Source organism: Lynx rufus, unplaced genomic scaffold (genome assembly GCF_022079265.1).
Source record: "Lynx rufus isolate CCGP_SWC_20201006 ecotype Redwood Valley unplaced genomic scaffold, mLynRuf1.p SCAF_5, whole genome shotgun sequence".
In the NCBI taxonomy this organism is placed as follows: domain Eukaryota; kingdom Metazoa; phylum Chordata; class Mammalia; order Carnivora; family Felidae; genus Lynx; species Lynx rufus.
The window spans coordinates 76,733,088-76,753,691 of NW_025814867.1; the positions used below are offsets into that span (position 1 = coordinate 76,733,088).

The 20,604-nt window shown below is 39.3% G+C and overlaps 1 protein-coding gene across 1 annotated transcript in view; it reads right to left on the minus strand.

The window, feature by feature from the left end:
• Positions 1 to 20,604, minus strand: part of EHHADH (enoyl-CoA hydratase and 3-hydroxyacyl CoA dehydrogenase) — a 48,776-nt gene that overhangs the window by 27,131 nt on the left and 1,041 nt on the right. Inside the window, exons 2-4 of the mRNA XM_047099981.1 lie at positions 16,038 to 16,141; positions 10,703 to 10,875; positions 4,614 to 4,725 (exon numbers count right to left, since the gene is read on the minus strand). Coding sequence (XP_046955937.1) covers positions 4,614 to 4,725; positions 10,703 to 10,875; positions 16,038 to 16,141 — 389 coding nt within the window. The remainder of the gene's footprint in view (positions 1 to 4,613; positions 4,726 to 10,702; positions 10,876 to 16,037; positions 16,142 to 20,604) is intronic.

Consider the following 20,604-nt stretch of genomic DNA (forward strand, 5'->3'; position numbering starts at 1 on the left):
TGAAGGATCTTAGGCATACCCAGGAGTCCCTGGACCACACTATTAGAACTTCTGATTTAGATTATCATTTTAAAGACTGTATAGAATCCTAGAATAGAATCCACAGTCTTTAAAATGATGATAATATATAACAAATGTATGACACATTCATGTACTAGGGTCGTGTATTATCTAATCTGATATATGTTATTGCTGCGTTGGAGCGTGGGTACCAGGATCGTATATGAATGTTCCATACATTTAGCATTTATTTGTGGCTGAGTGATTTTAGTTATTTTGAAAGTAATCTTTTGCTTTGTTTTATCCTTTGGAAGCTTGCAGGATCCATTTCCTGCAAGTTCAAAATCTTTACCAAAGTACATCAGGGAATTGATATCTCCGCATCAGTTTTTCCAGGAAAATGGTGAGCCTGCTGAAACATGATCTCTGATTCCATTTCATATCTGAAGAGTTTCTTCTATTTTTTCTTTTGGTTACTGCTTCTCACATCTTTGCTTCATGCTTTGAGAGCTCTTATTATTCATAGCAGAGACTCTGATTATATACCTTCCGTATCTGCCGCCTTCCTTTACATTTTATGTATCTTTTTGTTAAATTCTTCTGACTTCACAGAATTCCATAAATGTGCCTCTGTTTATCCTCCATGTTGCTGACTGAGTTGTCTGTTTGATCATATCTTCTTTTTATTGCTTCTAAAAGAAGTTATTTGGGCAAATGTTTTGCTTCCAGATAGTGTGTTCTTATTTAACAAATAATAGATGTTCTTTTCTAATTTAGAATATTTTCTAAAATTGTCATTTTCTTTGATCTGTTTCATATGAATATTTCACTCTTTTTTTTACAATATATGAAATTTATTGTCAAATTGGTTTCCCTACAACACCCAGTGCTTGTTTCACTCTTTTAAAGTCACAGAATATCTTTATAGGTTTTGGGTTTAGTGTTACGTTTTTTTTTGTTTGTTTGTTTTAGTCACAGAATGATACTTGCTGATATCTATTATCACTGCCTGGGAGCCCCGGCTACTAAAATTCACCCTCAACCTCTTGCTCAAATATACAGAAAACTCACCTGGACTTAACCCACCTGAAAGGCAGGTAGGATAAAGATGCCACTCACAACTTCTCCCCCACTATTCTAGATGGCAAGAGGCATCCCCTCAGCGTCTAGAGCCTGAATGTATCCTTGTCCTGGGAATGACCATAAAGAAATTCATGGGCTAGAGCAAAACTCTGTGAGAACAGAGCAGGGATTTTGTGTGCTGTTCAGTGAACAAGGAGGACAAGCCATAAAAAATGAAGCAGAAGCAAGAGCAGGGAACTGTAGTTCTTGTCACTTGATCGGACAGAGAACATCAGGGAATGAATTGCAAGGTGCTCTAGCAAATCTTTTGTGGTTACTGCTAAAGATTCAGCTGTTTCCGGGTAGCATTTTCAGGCAACTGTGGAAAAGCAACGGTGGCTGCTATAATTGCTCCACTTTCCAGAATTACCTCTCTAATGGTTTTCAGATCAGAAAAGGTTAGCTACTTACTTATTAATTTCATTTAAATCTGTTTACTTATTAACTTCCTATGGGGACAGTGCCTACAAAGCCAGTGTTTTTACAGCATTAACATCAGTAGGGGATCTTCAACTTTCAATAACAATTTTTTTAGCATAGTCGGTTAGGGGAAAAAAAAACAACCTTCCAAACCGAACAGCAACAGTCGTAATAGCATCATTATTAATAGCTACTGTATTAGTTTCTTATGCAAATTCCCACAAACAGAGCAGCTTAAAACAACATACATTTATTATCTTAGTTTAGGATATCAGAAGTCTCAAATAGGTCGGCAAAATTGTGTTCCCTCTGGAGGCTCTAAGGGAGAATCTGTTGCATCGTCTTTGCCCGCCTCTAGAGGCTGCCTGCGTTGCTTAGCTTGTGGCCACTTCCTCCATCTTCAGAGCCAGCTGGTAGCATCTTGTCTCCTCTCTAACCTCCTACCCTCCTCTTCTAAGTACCCCTGTGAGGAACTGGACCAACCTGGAAAATCCAAAGTAATCTACCAGCTTAAGATCCTTAATTTAATCACACCTGCAAAGTCACTTTTGAATGTGAGGCATCATATTCACAAGTCCTGGGGATTAGGACACAGACAACTTTGGTGGGGTGGGAGGCATTATTCTGCCAACCACAGTTACCATTTATAAAATGTCTTCTATGTGTCAGGTACTGTACCAGAAGCATGTTATGTCATTTCATTATTCCTCAAGGCAACCATGTAGTTGTTTTCTGTTGAGAAAATGGAGTCTGAGAGATCAGAAGACCTCTCTCCTAAACTCCAGGCCAGTCTGTCCAACTGTCTACTTGGCGTCTCCACTTGGATGTCTAACAGACCTCTCAAACGTAACATGCCCCCAGCTAAGCGCTTGTGATTCCTCCCTACATCCTACTCCGCCAGTAGCAATCTCCATCTCAAAAATGGCACCATCCTTCCAGCTGCGCAGGTCATTAGAATCATCCTTCGCTCTGCTCTTCCTTGCACATTTCACTTTTTTGATAAATCACAAAATCCTGCTGGCTCTACCCTCATAATATATGCCGAATTTGACCATGATTCACCATTTACATTGTTACCGCTCAGGTCCCAGCTCTCATCATCTGTCCCTTGGATGACTGTGGCAGGCTTCTAATCAGCCTTCCTGTGTCTGCCTTACCTCTAATTAATGTATTTTCAACAGCCAGGGTGATCCTTTAAAAAACAAATGAGAGCATGTGACTCTGCTCAGAACACTCCAATGCCTTTCTACCTCATTGAGAAGAAAAGCCAAAGGTCTTTGTATACTCTTCAAAGCCTTACATGATGTGACTTCATCCCCTACTTCTCTTTCCCTTCCTCACTTCACTCCAGCTGTATCCACCTTCTCGCTTTTCTTTGAAACTTCCAAGTATCCTGCTGCCTCAGGGCTTTGCATTTGCTATTTATCCATGTGGAATGCATTTCTCCAGATATTGGCATAATAAGCCTCCTCATCTCTTTCAGGTCTTTACTCAGATGTCATTTAGTAGGAAAGCCTTTTTAATCCCTCCATCCCTAACATTTTATATTAAAATATTACCTACCCCTCCATCTCTAACATTTTATATTCCCACTTTGTTTTGTTTTCTCCTTAGCACTTATCTCCTTCTAACTTACTATGTCTATACATAGTAATATGTAACTTATATATATATCTAACTTACTATGTATGTATATACATATTATATACATATATATATATATACACACATATATATACATAATAGATAGGCATATGTGTGAGTATAAAGTTGAAGTAACTAGCCTCCAAAGTGGCTCCAGTGAGTTTCACCTCTTGGTGTTCAAGCCCCCTCCCATGTTGAATAGGGAAGACCTGTATAAATAATTTCATATATATATATATACATATATATATAATACATAATCAATCAGAAAAGATGGTGCATAACTCCAAAGCTAGGTCCTAAAAGATATCGCAGCTATTGCCTTGCTCTCTCTTGGATCTCTCAGCCCAGAGGTAGTCAGCTTCCATATTGTGAAGACACTCAGGCAGCTTTAGGGAGAGGTCTATGTGGAGAAGAAATGCCAACAGTCAGCACCAACTAGCCATCCATGTGAGGAAGCTATCTTGGAAGTAGATCCCTCAGCCCCACTCAAGTTTTCAGACAACTACAGCTCTAATCAATGTCTTGATTACAACTTCATGAGAAACCCTGAGCTTAGAGTCCAACTAAGCTGGTCCCAAATTCCCAACCCACAGAAATATAGAGAGAAGAAACACTGTCAATCAAAACATGACTCTTTCTTCCAACCTTACTTCAACTGGAAATCTCTTTATAAGTCTTACAGGATTTGGTAAATCCAGGATCTCTAAATGTTTTCTATTGTTGCATTGTTCACTTTCCCTATGGAAAGAGAACTTTCATTTGTAGCTAATATCTTAATACTTGGGAAATGAAAAATTCAGTCATTTCCACACTATAACTTCAAACCTTTCCATGACAATTCTGGTTTTAATTCTCATGTACATTATAATTTCTAAATTGAGTCTGCATATAATACACCCTATGTGAATACAAGTGTTTATGCATGGACACGTGAGCTATAATAAAATCTTACTTATAATTAGTGCTCTGTAAACACTTTCATTTAGAAGGCACATGGGGTGCCTGGGTGGCTCGGCTGGTTAAGCGACCAAGTTCAGCTCAGGTCATGATCTTGTGGTTTGTGGGTTTGAGCCCAAGACCGGCTCTGTGCTGACAGCTCAGAGCCTGGAGCCTGCTTCAGATGCTGTGTCTCCCTCGCTCTCTGCCCCTCCCCCGCTCATGCTCTGTCTCTGTCTCTCAAAAATGAATAAACATTAAAGAAATTTTTTGGGGGAGGCACCTACATGTGATCTTCATGGTAATGTCTGAGAAGCTCTCAGGGAAAGTACTCCTTCCATTTTACAGATGAGAAAATTGATAGTCAAAGAAATTAAAGTATCCTCTTAAGATTACTTCAGTGGGTAATGGTCAATCCAGAATTTCTCTAAATCTTAAACCAGTTCCTCGCATTGCTCTAGACAGCTGTTGTCAGGGTTTGTACTGACCTGAGGTAATTAAATCGAGTGCAGCAGGAACTCCAATGAGTCTGGGGAGAAGCTGGGTTCCTCTTGCACCAGGAAGGAGTCCTAGTCTGACTTCTGGGAAGCCAATTTGAGCCTATTAAAGTTTGAAGGCATAAAGGTCATTAGAATGAGACAGCATGTAGAGTAAAGGGGAGGATTCCTCTGGATTTCCCACACTTTCAAAAACACTGTTTCAGGAGTTTCTGCAGAGCAATGCACACACACTCTCTCTCTTAAAATAAATACATAACAAAAAGCGAGAGTGCCTGGGTGGCTCAGTTGGTTAAGCGTCCGACTCTTGATTTTGGCTCAGGTCCTGATCTCAAGGTTCCTGAGATCAAGCTCTGCATCAGGCTCTGCCCTGACAGTGTGGAGCCTGCTTGGGATTCTCTCTCTCCCGCTCTCTGCCCCTCCCCCTACTCTCAAAATAAATAAGACACTTTAAATAAATTAAAAAATGTTTAATGTTTATTCATTTTTGAGAAAAAGAGAGAGAGAAAGACAAAGCACTAGTGGGGGAGGGGCAGGCTCCAGGCTCTGAGCCATCAGCATAGAGCCTCAACCATTGAAATCATGGCCTGAGCAGAAGTCAGACGCTTAACTGACTGAGCCACCCAGGCACCCTGACACTTTAAATAAATTTAAAAAAAAAAAGTTTTTACAGGGCAAATTAGTGCACACCCTCTACTTAGGTTAACAACATAAACAGAGCTGTGCTGTCCCTAAGTCTTCATGTTGAAATACATCTCTAACTTCTTACATATTTTTTTCTCTGACTCCATTGTGATCTGTTTCAGCCAACAAACGTTATATTGCCCAGGAACAGCTTTATGGAGCCCTAAAAGAGCCAGGAAGCCGAGAAATTAAAAGGAAAACTCACAGAATAGGAGAGAATATTTGCTAATCATGTATGTAGAATATATAAAGAACTTTTTACAACTCAGTAATAAAAAGACAATCCAATTAAAAATGGGCAAAGGAGGGGCACCTGGGTGGCTTAGTTGGTTAAGCCTCCAACTTCAGCTCAGGTCATGATTTCACAGCTCATGGGTTTGAGCCCTGCATTGGGCTCTGTGCTGACAGCTCAGAGCCTGGAGCCTGCTTCGGATTCCGGGTATCCCTCACTCTCTGCTCCTCCCCCACTCAATCTCTCTCTCTCTCTCTCTCTCTCAAAAGTAAATAAAAAACATTTAAAAAATTGGCAAAGGATCTGAATAGACATTTCTCTCAAGAAGAGATACAAAATAGCCAATAAGCACATGAAGAGATGTTCAATATCATTAGCCCATCAGGAAAATGCAAATCAAAACCACAACAAGATACTATTTCACATCCAATAGGATGACTATAATAAACACACACACACACACACACACACACACACACAACACACACAATGTTACACAAATTTTCCTAGCATCATTGTTCATAAAAGCCAAGAAAATAGAAACAATTCACATGTTCATCAACTGATGAATGGATAAAGAAAATGTGGTATATCCATACAAGGAAATATTATTTGGCCATAGAAAGGAATGAAGTACTGACAAGCTACAACATGGGTGAACGATGACAACATTATGCTAAGTGATAGAAGCCAGTCATAAAAGACAACATGTTGTATGATTCTGTGTATATGAAATGTCTAGAATAGGCAAACCCATAGAGACAGAAAGTAGATTAGTGGTTGCCTAGGACTGGGGGAGAGGGGAGATGGTGGGTTACTCCTAAAGGGTATGAATTTTCTTTTTGGTATAATAAATGTTCTAAAATCCACTGTGGTAAGGGTTACACAGCCCTGTGAATATGCTAATATACCATTCAGTTGTACACTTTATTTTTATTTTTATTTATTTATTTTTTTCAACGTTTATTTATTTTTGGGACAGAGAGAGACAGAGCATGAACGGGGGAGGGGCAGAGAGAGAGGGAGACACAGAATCGGAAACAGGCTCCAGGCTCTGAGCCATCAGCCCAGAGCCTGACGCGGGGCTCGAACTCCCGGACCGCGAGATCGTGACCTGGCTGAAGTCTGAAGTCGGACGCTTAACCGACTGCGCCACCCAGGCACCCCTATTTTTATTTTTTTAAGTAGGCTCCACGTCCAGTGTGAAGCCCAGTGCAGGGCTTGAACTCACAACCCCGAGATCAAGACCAATCAAGAGTCAGATAACCAACTGAGCCACCCAGGCACCCCTCAATTGTACATTTTATTTTTAAATGTTTTTTTTTAATTTTTAAAAATGTTTATTTTTGAGAGAGAGACAGCAAAGGCAGGGGAGGGACAAAGAGAGATGGAGACACAGAATCAGAAACAGGCTCCAGGCTCTGAGCTGTCAGCACAGAGCCTACCGTGGGGCTCGAACCCACCAACTGCGAGATCGTGACCTGAGCTGAACTTGGATGCTCAACTGACTGAGTCACCCAGGTGCCCCTTAAATGGTTTTTTTGTTGTTGTTGTTTATTTATTTATTTTTTGAGAGACAGGGAGCATGAGCAGGGGAGGGGCAGAGAGAGTGAGGGAGACAGAGAATCCAAAGCAGGCTCCAAGCTGTCAGTGCTGAGCCTGATGCAGGGCTTGAACCCAGGAACAATGAGATCATGACCAGAGCCAAAGTCAGACACTTAACTGACTGAGCCAGCCAGGCACCCTCAATTGTACACTTTAAATGAATGTATTATATGGTTTTTGAGTTATATCTCAATAAAGCTCTTACAGAAAAAAAATTAGATAGCAACCTCAGTCCAGGCAAGAGAATGAGTTCAAGCCCTTTACCACATGCCTCTCTTGGCTATTTAAAAGTGGCTAAAGTTCTGTTAGTTTTGTTACAGGTACAGGATGGGAGGAGGAGGGTGCTTTAATGCAGACTGTCATTTACCCACATTGTGATTCCAAGAGCTCCAGAATACCTGGAATATTTAAGCATTTCTCACACAAGGCATTCCTAACAGTCAGTCAAGAATTTTTCGCACCACTGTTCATCTCCATCCCCTGACTTATCATTGCTTATAACTTATATCTACACTCAGTGTGCAGAAGGCATGGTAAGAGGGACACAGAAAAAGGAGCACTTAGGATATATATCTTTATTCATAAACCCTTATAAAAATTAAAATGCTGGGGTGCCTGGGTGGCTCAGTTGACTGAGTGTCCAATTCTTGATTTCAGCTCATTTTATGATCTCGGGGTTCATGGGCTTGAGCCCCATGTCTGGCTCTGTGCTGACAATGCAGAGCCTGCTTGGGATTTTCTCTTTCCCTCTCTCCCTGCCCTCCCCTGCTCTCTCTCTCAAAATAAATAAATAAACATTAAAAAAATTTAATGCTACAAGGAAATGTTAAATAAATTATGGTATATCTATAAGACAAAATTATACAGCCATTTAAAATGATATGTTTAAAGACTATTTACAATAAGCTTAACAGCAGGTTTCTTGTCAGAAACCATGGAGACCAAAAGGCAGTAGGTTGACATATTGAAAGCACTAAAAGAAAAAACATGTCAAACAAAAATTCTACATCCAGCAAAACTAGCTTTTGAAAATGAAAACAAGGGGCACCTGGGTGGGTTAGTTGATTAAACATCCAACTCTAGATTTTGGCTCAGGTCATGATCTCATGGTTCATGGGTTCGAGGCCCATGTCAGGCTCCACACTCCCAATCCTGCTTGGGATTCTCTCTCTCCTTCTCTCTGCCCCTCCCCCATTCTCTCTCTCTCTCTCTCAAAGTAAATAAATAAACTTTAGAAAAATCAAAATGAAGACAAATTAAAGCATTCTGAGGCAAAAATTGGATTTGTCGCCAGCACATCTGCCCCACAAGAAATCCTTCACAGTGAAATGAAAGGACACTAGACAGGAACTCAAATCCATGTGAAGTAATAAAAAACAATGATAAAGGATCACTATTTAGGTAAATATAAAGGACAAATTAATATAAACTTTTCTGTATAATTCTTCTTTCCTATCTGATTTAAAAGACCCCTACATTAAGCAGTAATAAAAAATCTATATGTTTTCACTCTTATGTGGATCCTGAGAAACTTAACAGAAGACCCGGGGGGGGGGGAGTTACAGAGAGGGAAGGAGGCAAACCATAAGAGACTTTTAAAAACTGAGAATAAACTGAGGGTTGATGGGGGGGAGGGAGGGGAAAGTGGGTGATGGGCATTGAGGAGGGCACCTGTTGGGATGAGCACTAGGTGTTGTATGGAAACCAATTTGACAATAAATTTCATATTTAAAAAAAAATCTAGGGGCGCCTGGGTGGCGCAGTCGGTTAAGCGTCCGACTTCAGCCAGGTCACGATCTCGCGGTCCGTGAGTTCGAGCCCCGCGTCAGGCTCTGGGCGGATGGCTCGGAGCCTGGAGCCTGTTTCCGATTCTGTGTCTCCCTCTCTCTCTGCCCCTCCCCCGTTCATGCTCTGTCTCTCTCTGTCCCCAAAATAAATAAAAACGTTGAAAAAAAAATTAAAAAAAAAATCTATGTTAATGGGCATACAAATGTGTAATGATACAATTTGTGACAATAACAGCATTAAAGTAGTGGGTAATGGAACCATATAGAAGCAAACTTTTTTGTATACTATTGAAATTAAGTTGGCATTAATCTGAACTAGATTGTTTTAAATTAAGATGTTAATTGTAATCACCAGGACTTTCTTACCACCAGTAAGAAAATAACTCAAAAATACATAGTAAGAGAAGGAACAAGAAAATGAAAAGGGTAATAGAAAATATCTATGTAATACAAATGAAAGCATTAATGGAATAATTGAGAAACAAAAAAGATAGAAGACAAAGAAAAAAAATAGCAAAATGGCAGAAGTAAGTACTTCCTTATTAGTAATTGTGTTACATGTAAATAGATTAAACTCTCGAAAACAGATTGGCAGAATGCATAAACAAATAGGCTAAATATGATATTAGTATAAAAATGGAGTACAAATGAAATACAATATAATCCCAAAGGTAGGTTTTTTGTGTGTGTGTTTGTGTGTGTGTGTGTGTGTGTGTGTGTGTGTGTGTGTGTGTGTTTAGTTCATTTATTTTGAGAGAGAGCACATGGCAGGGGCAGAGAGAAGGGAGAGAGAGGATCCAACACTAACAGCATGGAGCCCTACTTGGGGCTTGATCCCACAGATGGAACCATGAGATCATGACCTGAATGGAAACCAAGAGTCAGACACTTAACCAACTGAGCCAACAAGGCGTCCCTGCAGGTGTTTTTTTTCTTAAAGACGGCAAAGAAAAAGAAATTTAAAAAAAGCTATAAGAAAAATGTATTACATAGGAAGAAGACCAAAAGAAAATAAAATAGAATATTAATAGTGGTTATTTCTGAACTGTGAGTTTATGGGGATTTTAGTTTACATCTTTATACTTTCCTGTATTTTTTAGTCTATCACAATGATCAACATTATCTTTATCATTAGAAAAATGTTACTTAAAAAATGTTACCATTCTGAGACTGATATCACAGAACTCATCCACATACTTAATAGCCCAAATTAAATCTATTTCCAGAAACAAATGGATTTACAATTTTGTGCTATTTTCAAATAGGAAATTGTCTTCTAAGGTACTAATAATTACAAAGGACCACAAAACCAAAACCTTTGAGGAAATAAAAATTTAAATAAGTATGCATACTCAGGGATGAGAGTCAAAATATTTTATACCTCATGCTGCATAAGCATGGCTCAGCGGAACATGACGTGGGTCATACTACTGGAGCAGAGTCGTGGGGGCCCTGTACCGACCCAGTAGTTCCCCTTTGGTTTGTGTTTTATGGGGAGACCCAAGGGCTAGGGCTAGGGAAGCAAAGGGACAGTCATGGGGCTCAGGGTAACAGCTATTTACTCATGGAATGGACATTTTTCAACATGTCAACAACTACTACCTCTGTGCTGATGCATAGCAGCTGAAAAACCAGTGCTAAAAATACATAAGAGTTGTCAACCAGGAAGCTAGCCTTTCAAAATGATCACCACTGAGGCTTATACAACATTTAGACATCGCCTTAAGGAAAAGCCCCCCACACCGAGCCCCATATGGAGCTTTAGCGGTTACCTCTGCATGGGCAATCCTATAGTGACAGCCCAGGGCCAGCTCTACTCCCCCTCCTAAAGCCATGCCTTGAATAGCTGCCACCACGGGCTTCTCATTTCTCTGTATTTCATCTACTACGTGTCCCAATACGATGGCGGGCTTTCTAGGAGCAGTGAAGCCGTGGATATCAGCACCTAAGGACACAGACAAGGAAAAAGAGAGGTGGAGAGACTTGGACTTTGTTATAGACAATAAGGTATCAGATAACTCTCAAGGAATTTCAGACCTTTTTGGGACCACAAAACATTTAATTCTTCAGCTGGACACACAGTGAAGGAAAAATAACCTGGAAAATGTAGAACATTACAAGAGAAAATCCTCAAACCTTGATCAGGAATCCTGTAATCTAAAATCTGTCTTCCATATGATAGGTAGTAACTCTACCTGTAAAAAATTAAAAGCCTCAGAGAAGGGGGAATAGAGATTCAGAAGTTGAACCAGCCCTCCCTCCCCTTCTTTTTTTTTGCATAGTATTGCTCACCAACCTTATTATATCTTTGTTAAGAGCATAAATCATTACAACATAAAACCTCAGCATAAAACACATACATATTTGTGAGTTATATGTTTTATGTTTTTGTAATAGATTGTTTTTATGATCAATAAAAGCAACATTTATTTCTTTTCCTAATTATAAAAATAACACATGCATTATAGAAAATTTGAAAAATACACAAAATAATAAAGAACATAAGGATCACCCCAAAATCACCACACAGAGATAACAATGTAATATTTTCATGAATTCTTAATTGTTTCCCAATGCATTTATGTAAATGGCTTTGTGACCTTCAGTAAGTTATGCAACTTTTTTTATCATAACACCTGTCTTCAGTGACTTAGGAGAGAATTAAATGAAAGTTTGCTATCATATATATTTAACATTATTGAAAGCATTCTATAACATCATTTTTCATATTTTCCTTTTTTCACATAACATTATACTGAACTCTTTCCCATAGAATTATCTATTCTTTGAAAACATTAAGCTTGGCAAGAGTTAAAAAGTTAAAGTAATTCTTTCATATCAACCTATTTAACTTTTCATTTCTACCTGTACCTTACCCAGCATCAATCCAAGATTATGATTTTTTTGCTCACCAATCCATCATACTCACACTCTCATCTAGTGTTATTAGTTATTATTTCTATTCCTTTTTGGCTCAAGAAAAACAAGATATCTCAGGCCTATCAATCCTGTAAGTTTAGATTTAAATGATTTTTCATGTCATAATAGCAATTAGTGCATACTGGATAAACACTTTACATCAGGCACCGTGCTAAGTAGTTTCATATACTCTCTTATTTGATTTTCTTAACACGTAGGTTAAGTAGTATAACAATCTCCATTTCACAGGTCAGGAAGCTAAGGCTTCGAGATGTTAAGTGACTAGTTCAAACATATGACCAGTTAATTACTGGTAGAATAAGGATTTGAACTCAGTTTAACTACAGAGCCCACATTCTTAAACGTTATTACTACATTTTTCTACTTGCAGCATAAGGTTAGTACTAGTATCCCAATTTTACAGAAACCAAGGCACAAACAAGAGTACAGTGATTTCACTTTTTAACTGTTTATTTCTGGCATATAGAAATGCAATAAAGTTTTGGATATTGATTTTATATCTAGCAAAATTACTAAGTTATTAATTATAATACCTTTCTAATAGATTATTTTGATTTTTCTGCAAACTCTACCATATCTTCTGGATGATGAAGTTTTGTTTCTTCCTTTCCAATCTCAATACCTTTCATTTGTCTCTCTAGCCTTACTGGACTGGCCAGGGCCTAAAACACAATGTCAAACAGAAATGGGGAGAGTAGCTAGCCTCATCTTGCTCCTATCTCAGAAGGAAAGCTTTGTTTTGTTTTGTTTTGATTTTTTCATTTTTAAGTAATCTTTATACCCAACGTGGGGCTTGAGCACAAAACCCCAAGATCAAGAGTCTCATGCTCTACTGATTGAGCCAGCCAGGTGCCCCAGGAAGGCTTTCAACTTACCATTTTATCTGATGTTTTCTATAGGTTTTCAAAAATGGATTAAGACATTTTCTTTCTATACCTAGTTTACTAAAAATTTTTATTTTTAATGCGTGTCAAATGATATCAAATGTTTTTTCTGCAGTTCTTAAAAAATTCATATGGTTTTTCTCTTTTAATCTTTTAATAGAATGAACTACATTAATCTTATAATGTTCAACCAATCTGGAATTTCCGGGAAAAAAAAGTGATGCCTTCCACTTTTTATATATTGTTAGATTCAATTTTATGATATATTATTTAAGATTTTTATACTTATGTTTATGAATGAAACTTGCCTTTCATTTTGCTTTTCTTTCATTGCAAATTTCATTTGTAAATTTTGCTTTTTCATACTGGCCTTGATAGGTGTTGGTATCAAGATTATGAAATGAGTTAGAAAGAGTACTGGATTGAATGGGGCCCACGCAGAACCTGTGAAACTTACCTTATTTGGAAATAGGGTCTTTGCAGATATAACTGAGTAAAGATGAGGTCATACTGGATTTGGGTGGGTCTATATAAGATCAGGGAAATCTGGACGCAGGCGAGAAGGTCATGGAAAGAGACAGGAGTGATAAAGCAATAAGCCAAGGAACACCAAGGATTGCCTGCAACCACAGAAGCTAGAGGAGGCAAGCAAAGAGTCTTCCCTAGAGCCTCTGGAGTAAGAATGACCATACAGATACCTTGAGTTTGAACTTCTACCCTCCACAAGTCATCGGTTATGGCAGCCCAAGGAAACTAATATGGGAAGTGTTCCCTCTTCTTTTATTCCCTAAAACATTTACGTGAAATTCAAATAATATTTTCCTTGACTTTCCAGTTAGAGCTTGCCAATAAAGTCATTTGGGGCTGGAACTTACTCTGTGAGATTTTTGATTACTGATTCGATTTCTTTAATGGTTTTTTATTTCCACTTGAGTCATATTGGGAAGCCATAATATTTTCATTATCTTTTTTAATGGCTACAGTATTTGCAGTGATATCCCATTTGCCATTCCCTATATACATTGTGCCTTCCCTTTTTCTCTTGATCAATCTCTCCAGAGGTTTGTAGATTTCAATAGTCTTTCAAAGAACTAACTTTTGACAGTCTTGAATCACATTTGTTTCTATCACAGTAATTTCTCCTCTTCATTATTCCCTTTCTTCTACTTCATTGGGTCTAGTAGTTCATTGGTTAGTTCCTTGATATAGATGCTTAACTCGTTATGTTTCAGTCTGTTTTCTTTTCTGATAAATACCTTTAAGGTTATAAATCTCCTGCTAAGTTTTGCGTTAGCTGTATCCTTCAGTTATATATGTTGCATTTTCACTATCATTCAGTTCTAAATATTTTCTAAATTCTATTATGATTTCACTTTGACTCAGGGATTATTAAGAAATGAATTTAGGGGCGCCTGGGTGGCGCAGTCGGTTGAGCGTCCGACTTCAGCCAGGTCACGATCTCGCGGTCTGGGAGTTCGAGCCCCGCGTCAGGCTCTGGGCTGATGGCTCAGAGCCTGGAGCCTGTTTCCGATTCTGTGTCTCCCTCTCTCTCTGCTCCTCCCCCGTTCATGCTCTGTCTCTCTCTGTCCCAAAAATAAATAAACGTTGAAAAAAAAATTTAAAAAAAGAAATGAATTTAATTTCTAGACATATGAGTATTTTTAGTTATATTTTTGTTATTGATTTCTAGTTTAATTGCATTGCTGTCAGAGAACATATTCTAAGTAAAATGTATTCAGACAAGTTCTTGTGGTCCAGTATCTGGTCAAATCTGTAAATGTTGCAAATTTGAGAAGAATGTATATTTTCCAATTGTTCTATATAAACCCATTAAGTCTAACCACCTCTAATGCTTTTCTAGGAGAATTTTTTTTTCTATCCCTGAGTTCTAACTACATTCTCCCTTTTCTACCTTCTTTCTTACAAAGAAATATTGAGTTTTCTATAATTGGGATCCCTCTCTCCATGGTGCAAAGTCACTATCTTGGGCTTCTGACCTGAAGTTTCAAAACAACAAGTAAGCCATTTCATAACTGATTAATGTTTGGCACATTATTTTAATCTCTCTCAGGTTCATCCTTCTCATCTGTAAATGGAGATTGTAGGATTTACTGAGGATTAAAGTATGTGTAAAAATACTACTGTTTTCATTATTAATAAATAAATAACCCATATAGTACTGGCACATAGCAGGCAAGATAAATGGTAATTTTATAATGATTATCATTTTTACATTTCTTTACTGTCATGATTCCAATATCTATTTCTTCTCAGGCTGCAATTAACATACATTAAATTCCATTGGCTACAGTAACATTACACAGGCCTTCATATAGGACAAAAGGCATAATATATTCATTTGGGAAAAGAAGAAAAGCTACTACAAATACCACTGAATCACCATTTCAGATTGTTTTGCCATATGTTTTCAATATTTTTGCATCTTCATAGAATAACCCAATAAAGATAGTCATGGTGACTGAGATGGGTGACTATTAGAAGAAAAATGAACTCAGGGGTGCCTGGGTGGCTCAGCCAGTTAAGTGTCTGACTTCGGCTCAGGTCATGATCTCGTGGTTTGTGGTTTCAAGCCCCACATCAGGCTGTGTGCTGACAGCTCAGAGCCTGGAGCCTGCTTCAGATTCTGTGTCTCCCTCTCTCTCTGTTCCTCCCCTGCTCGTGCTCTGTCTCTTTCTGTCTCAAAAATAAATATACGTTAAAAAAAATTTTTTTTAAAGAAGAAAAATGAATTCAATTTCAAGTCTCTGTCAGAAAGAAATAAAAAATAACATTTATTGAACATCTTCTGATGCAGGCACTGCACTAGGGACTTTCAGATATATCTCATGTAACCTCACAAAAACCTATTAAGATAGATACTACTATCCTTTCTAAATACTACTAGATCCTTTCTAGATACTACTACTCTTTCTAAACAGAGAAATTGAGGAGTTCAGGAGATTACAGGGATTCGTCCAAGCTCCCATAGGGTGGAGATATATGCAGAGCAGGTATGTACCAACAAGTGTATACTAGCAGGTATAACACCCATCAAGCCTGGGTGTCCTCCAAAGGCCCATCCAGTACAAAAGAGAGCAAGGTCAAAGTCTTCTCTGGGTCTTTTTGTGACTCTTGTCTCTCTGCAATGTTTCCCATTCCCATTCAAGTCTCCCATATCCATTACCCACCCTACGGTATTACCCACAGGGACGGTTAAGGCAGCATCGGTCTCAGGCTGCGGTTGGATTCCAAAGATAATGAGAAAGAGTTAGAGACTGGTTACCTGCAGAGAATTTGCCATTTGCTCCACAAATCACAATGGCTTTTACTGTATGGTCTGTTATAGCTTTCTGTAGTCCCTCTTTTATTCCATGGAGTACAGATGTACTAAAAGAAAAAAATTACATGAGGCATTAGAATTAAATTTATACCATCTCAGACTTTTTTCCTTTCCTAACAATGAAAATTGAAACACACAAGCAATGTATAAAAACCCTAGTTACTCACTATTCAGTTTTCACTAATTTGATCAATTAATAATAAACATGTCAACTGTGAATTAAGCACTGGACTAAATAAATGAATACGCTTTTTCTTGTTTTTAAGTTTATTTATTTATTTGAGAGAGAGCAAGCGAGTCGGGGAGGGACAGAGAGAATCCCAAGCAGACTCTGTACTGTCAGTGCAGAGCCCAATGTAGGGCTCAAACTCATGAACCATGAGATCGTGACCTGTGCTGAATTCAGATGCTTAATTGACTGAGGTGCCCAGGTGCTCCAAATGAATAAAAAAAATTATTTTAAAGTTTATTAATTTTTGGGACAGAGAGAGACAGAGCATGAATGGGGGAGGGTCAGAGAGAGAAAGAGACACAGAATCTGAAACAGGCTCCAGGCTCCGAGCTGTCACACAGAGCCTGACGCGGGGCTCGAACTCACAGACTGCGAGATCATGACCTGAGCCAAAGTCAGATGCTCAACCGACAGCCACCCAGGCGCCCCTAAAATTTTTAAAAAATAGTATTTTCCTACAGTTTGCTGTAACTTTGGCCACTTAGAAGCAGCACTAATCAATTTAAAAATATCATTGTACATCTTCTATGTATACTGAAAGGAGCTTATAACATCCTAGGAAATGACAAAATGTCACACTAAGATGGCTGTAATGAAAATACAAATAAAGTGATGTGGACATTCACAGTGAGAAGAAATTACTTTCAATTTGTCATATTGGCAAAATATAAGAAAACTGAAATAGTCTAAAAGAAACAACCCAAGAGATGTGTCAGGGGCTTCAAATTACCCCAAATATCCAACCTTCCCCACTTCCTTCAAAATATTAAGCATCTAGTTTTTAGCTGGATACATGACTGCCCAAAATAAAGGTTGCATTTTCCAGCTTGTTATGCAGTAAAGTCAGCCTAAGGCATTAAGTTGTGGTCAATAGGATGGAAGATTTGGTATATCCAACTTTGGGAAGAGTTCTTAAAGGATTGGGTATGCTTTTCTCTTTTCCTTTTCTGGCAGGAATGGGGATGTGATGGCTAGATCATAAGCAGCCATCATGGACCAAGAGGTGGAAGACCTGAAATGAGGATGGCAGAGCAAAAGATAAACAGAATTGGGAACCCTGATGATTGTGGAACAATCATATCATTCTAAGACACTGCTATGAAAGAAATCAACCTTATTTTGTTTAATCCACTACTCTTTTGAGTTTTCTGTCACTGACAGCCAAAGCTAAAACTAATTTAGGAGGCAGAGGCAAGATCTGGGAAAAAAAGGGCACGCAGTAGATTTTGCTAAGTTTCAGTTGATGAGGGAGTCATCTATAAAAGAGAGCTATAGTCAAGATTGAATGAGTCAGCCAAAGGCAAAAAGAGTTGAGTGTAAATCCTCTGGATGCACTCTCATTTAAGAAGTGGGAGAATTTTAAAGAGCAGTTGGGGAGAGAGGAGTCAACGTGGTGGAGAAGTAGGGGGACCCGAAGTTCCCTCACCCCTCAAACACAGCAGTATTGAGGCCAGAAGACATGGAATTCCAGGAATCCGGGCTACGGAGTGACAGAAACATCTCCAGGGGCCCACAGGGACAACATGGTGAGCCATTGGTGCATGATTACGAACTGGCAGAGATAAAATGGGTGGTGTAGGCGCGGAGGGGAGGGATCCCCTTCTGTGGAGAAAAGGAAGAGAAAGAGAGGCTGTGGAAGTGTAGGATTGTATTTGGACAACTGAAAAACCACACATGAGGGGATGGAAAAAATGGAGAAAGAACCAATTTCTAACCGTGGGGCTTTCTCTGCCCTGTTCCTGCACCTAGAGAGGAGGGGAGTCAGCCCCAGGCTAGGTAGCTAGCTCCCAGCAGTGGGAGAGAACAATCCTCTCCCTTGAATGCTGTGGGAAGAAGGCAAATAGCCATTCCAAGGACAAAAGACCCTGTAGGCACCCACCAGCTAGAGGCCCTTTGTCGGCTGGGTGGGTGGTGACACTACCCCAGAACCGGGGCACCCAGTTCCTTTATGACATAAGGGTTTGAATCCCAGCCAAGCACCAGGGAAGTGCGGGAGACAGTGGAACGGGACATAGTGGCCCACTCACACCCACGTGGCACTGTGAGGAGGGCCTAAACAGAGTGGTTTGGGTGTCCCAGGAAGGAGAGACTGGGGTGTCGCCATTTTTCTCCCCATCACCAACAAGGTGGGGTTTCAGGGATCAGGGCCGCAGTGGAGGCGGGACCTGCCTACACCAAACCACGCCCCTCCGTGCCTAGTAACTTGGCCATCTAACAGAGCAAGATCGACACTGACCAACCAGACAGCCCCTCCAGACCAGCGCAGACACTAGTTCCAAGGCACTGTCAGATATTGGTCTAGGGGATTTACATTCTCTGATTTGATTCATGGTCAATTCTTATTTTCTGTGTATATGTAGATACATATTTTTTTCTTTTCTTCCTCTTATTTCTTCCCTTCTCTAGTTGGGTTATTCTGGCTGTTGGTTTGTTTAAACAGACATTTTTTTTTTTTAATCTATTCTTTTAACACCTCTTCTGTATCTCCTTTTTTATTTTCCTCTCTGTCTCTCTGGACTGGCCATATAGTTTCTCTGATTGTCTTCCTGAGCAATTTTTTTTCTTTTACTTTTCCCCGCCCTGTCATTTCTCTCCTTGTATAGGATAAGGCCTTTTTCACCACAACCCCCCCTTTTAAAATTTTTCTCCAGGGATACTTCAAGGAACAAATCATAGCACACGCGGTAGACGTTCCAAACCACCACTACGAGTAGGGAGACAAAGCAACCAGAGTCTCAACAGAGAGCACAAAACACACTCCAAAAACACCTTCTGAACGGCCAGGCCCTAGACATAACAAGCTATTAAAACACATAAGGGACAGGGGCGCCTGGGTGGCGCAGTCGGTTAAGCGTCGGACTTCAGCCAGGTCACAATCTCGCGGTCTGTGAGTTCGAACCCCGCGTCAGGCTCTGGGCTGATGGCTCAGAGCCTGGAGCCTGTTTCCGATTCTGTGTCTCCCTCTCTCTCTGACCCTCCCCCGTTCATGCTCTGTCTCTCTCTGTCCCAAAAATAAATAAATTTAAAAAAACGTTGAAAAAAAAACACATAAGGGACAGAAAACTAGCCAATATGACGAAACGGAAGAATTCTCCTCAAAAGAAATTCCAGGAAGAAATGACAGCCAGAGAACTGCTCAAAACAGTTGTAAACAATGTAACTGAGAAAGAATTTAGAATAACGGTCGTAAGATTAATAACTGGGATTGAAAAGAGCATAGAAGAGAGCAGAGAATCTATTGCTGCAGAGATCAAGGAACAAAGAAATAGTCACAGTGAATTAAGAAATGCTATAAATGAGGTGCAAAACAAACTAGATGCAGTGACAGCAAGCATGGAGGCAGAGGGGAGATTAAGTGGAAAAGAAGACAAAATTATGGAAAATGATGAAGCTGACAAAAAGAGAGAGAAGAAAATATCCACATATATAACTTCAGAAGAAGACAGAAGAAAGGGCAGGAAAGTATCCCCACGCAGAGAAAACTTGAGGAAGCTGAAATGAACCCCAGGCAGCAGGGCCTGCTGGAGGGCCTTGCAATGATGGCAGCTAACACATGTTCCATGCCAGTTTATGACTTCCAGCAGATGTAAACTTCACCACAACTTTATGAGGTAGATACAAACGTTTCTCTTACAAGAGGGGAAGGGGCAGGCTAACGACTAGAAACGTTTAAAATAGCTATGAGAAAATATTTCTTGTTATGGGTGTTAGACTGTGAAACGTTTCCCCCAAGTTCTTGATGGGCATGGTTTCCTCTTATGAGCAGAGGCTGAGGCAGAGTCCTAATATTTAGTAATTCTAACTAAAATACAGACGAGTCCAAAACGGATATGTAATTATATTATGTTTTGCTTCATCAAAACCAAAATAAGTTATTTTGCTTTTTTTTCTGAGAATGGCAAGAAAGTGGACATATCATCCTTGTGTGATTTTCATTGCTGCACTTTTTTTTGCATGACTAAATGCAATAACTCATCTGAAAAATAAAAGTTATAATATTAATATGGTAAAATCAAATCTGATGACACTAAGATAAAAATTCAGGTAAAATTAGCAGGTCTCCTCAATCCAGTCTCTCTTTTTTGTTCCAGCGGTATGTGCTAAGAATGTTGACCAAAGGTCTTTCACCCTGTTTCATATATTCATTGTAAATTTTAATTTTGGCTAATCCTACTCTCCGAGGATGGACGGCTCTATCCTGGGCTGATGGATCACTATCCTTTTTCCAAAGATATGGAAGACCAAACCTATCTAATAACCTCATTAATTAAAACAAAA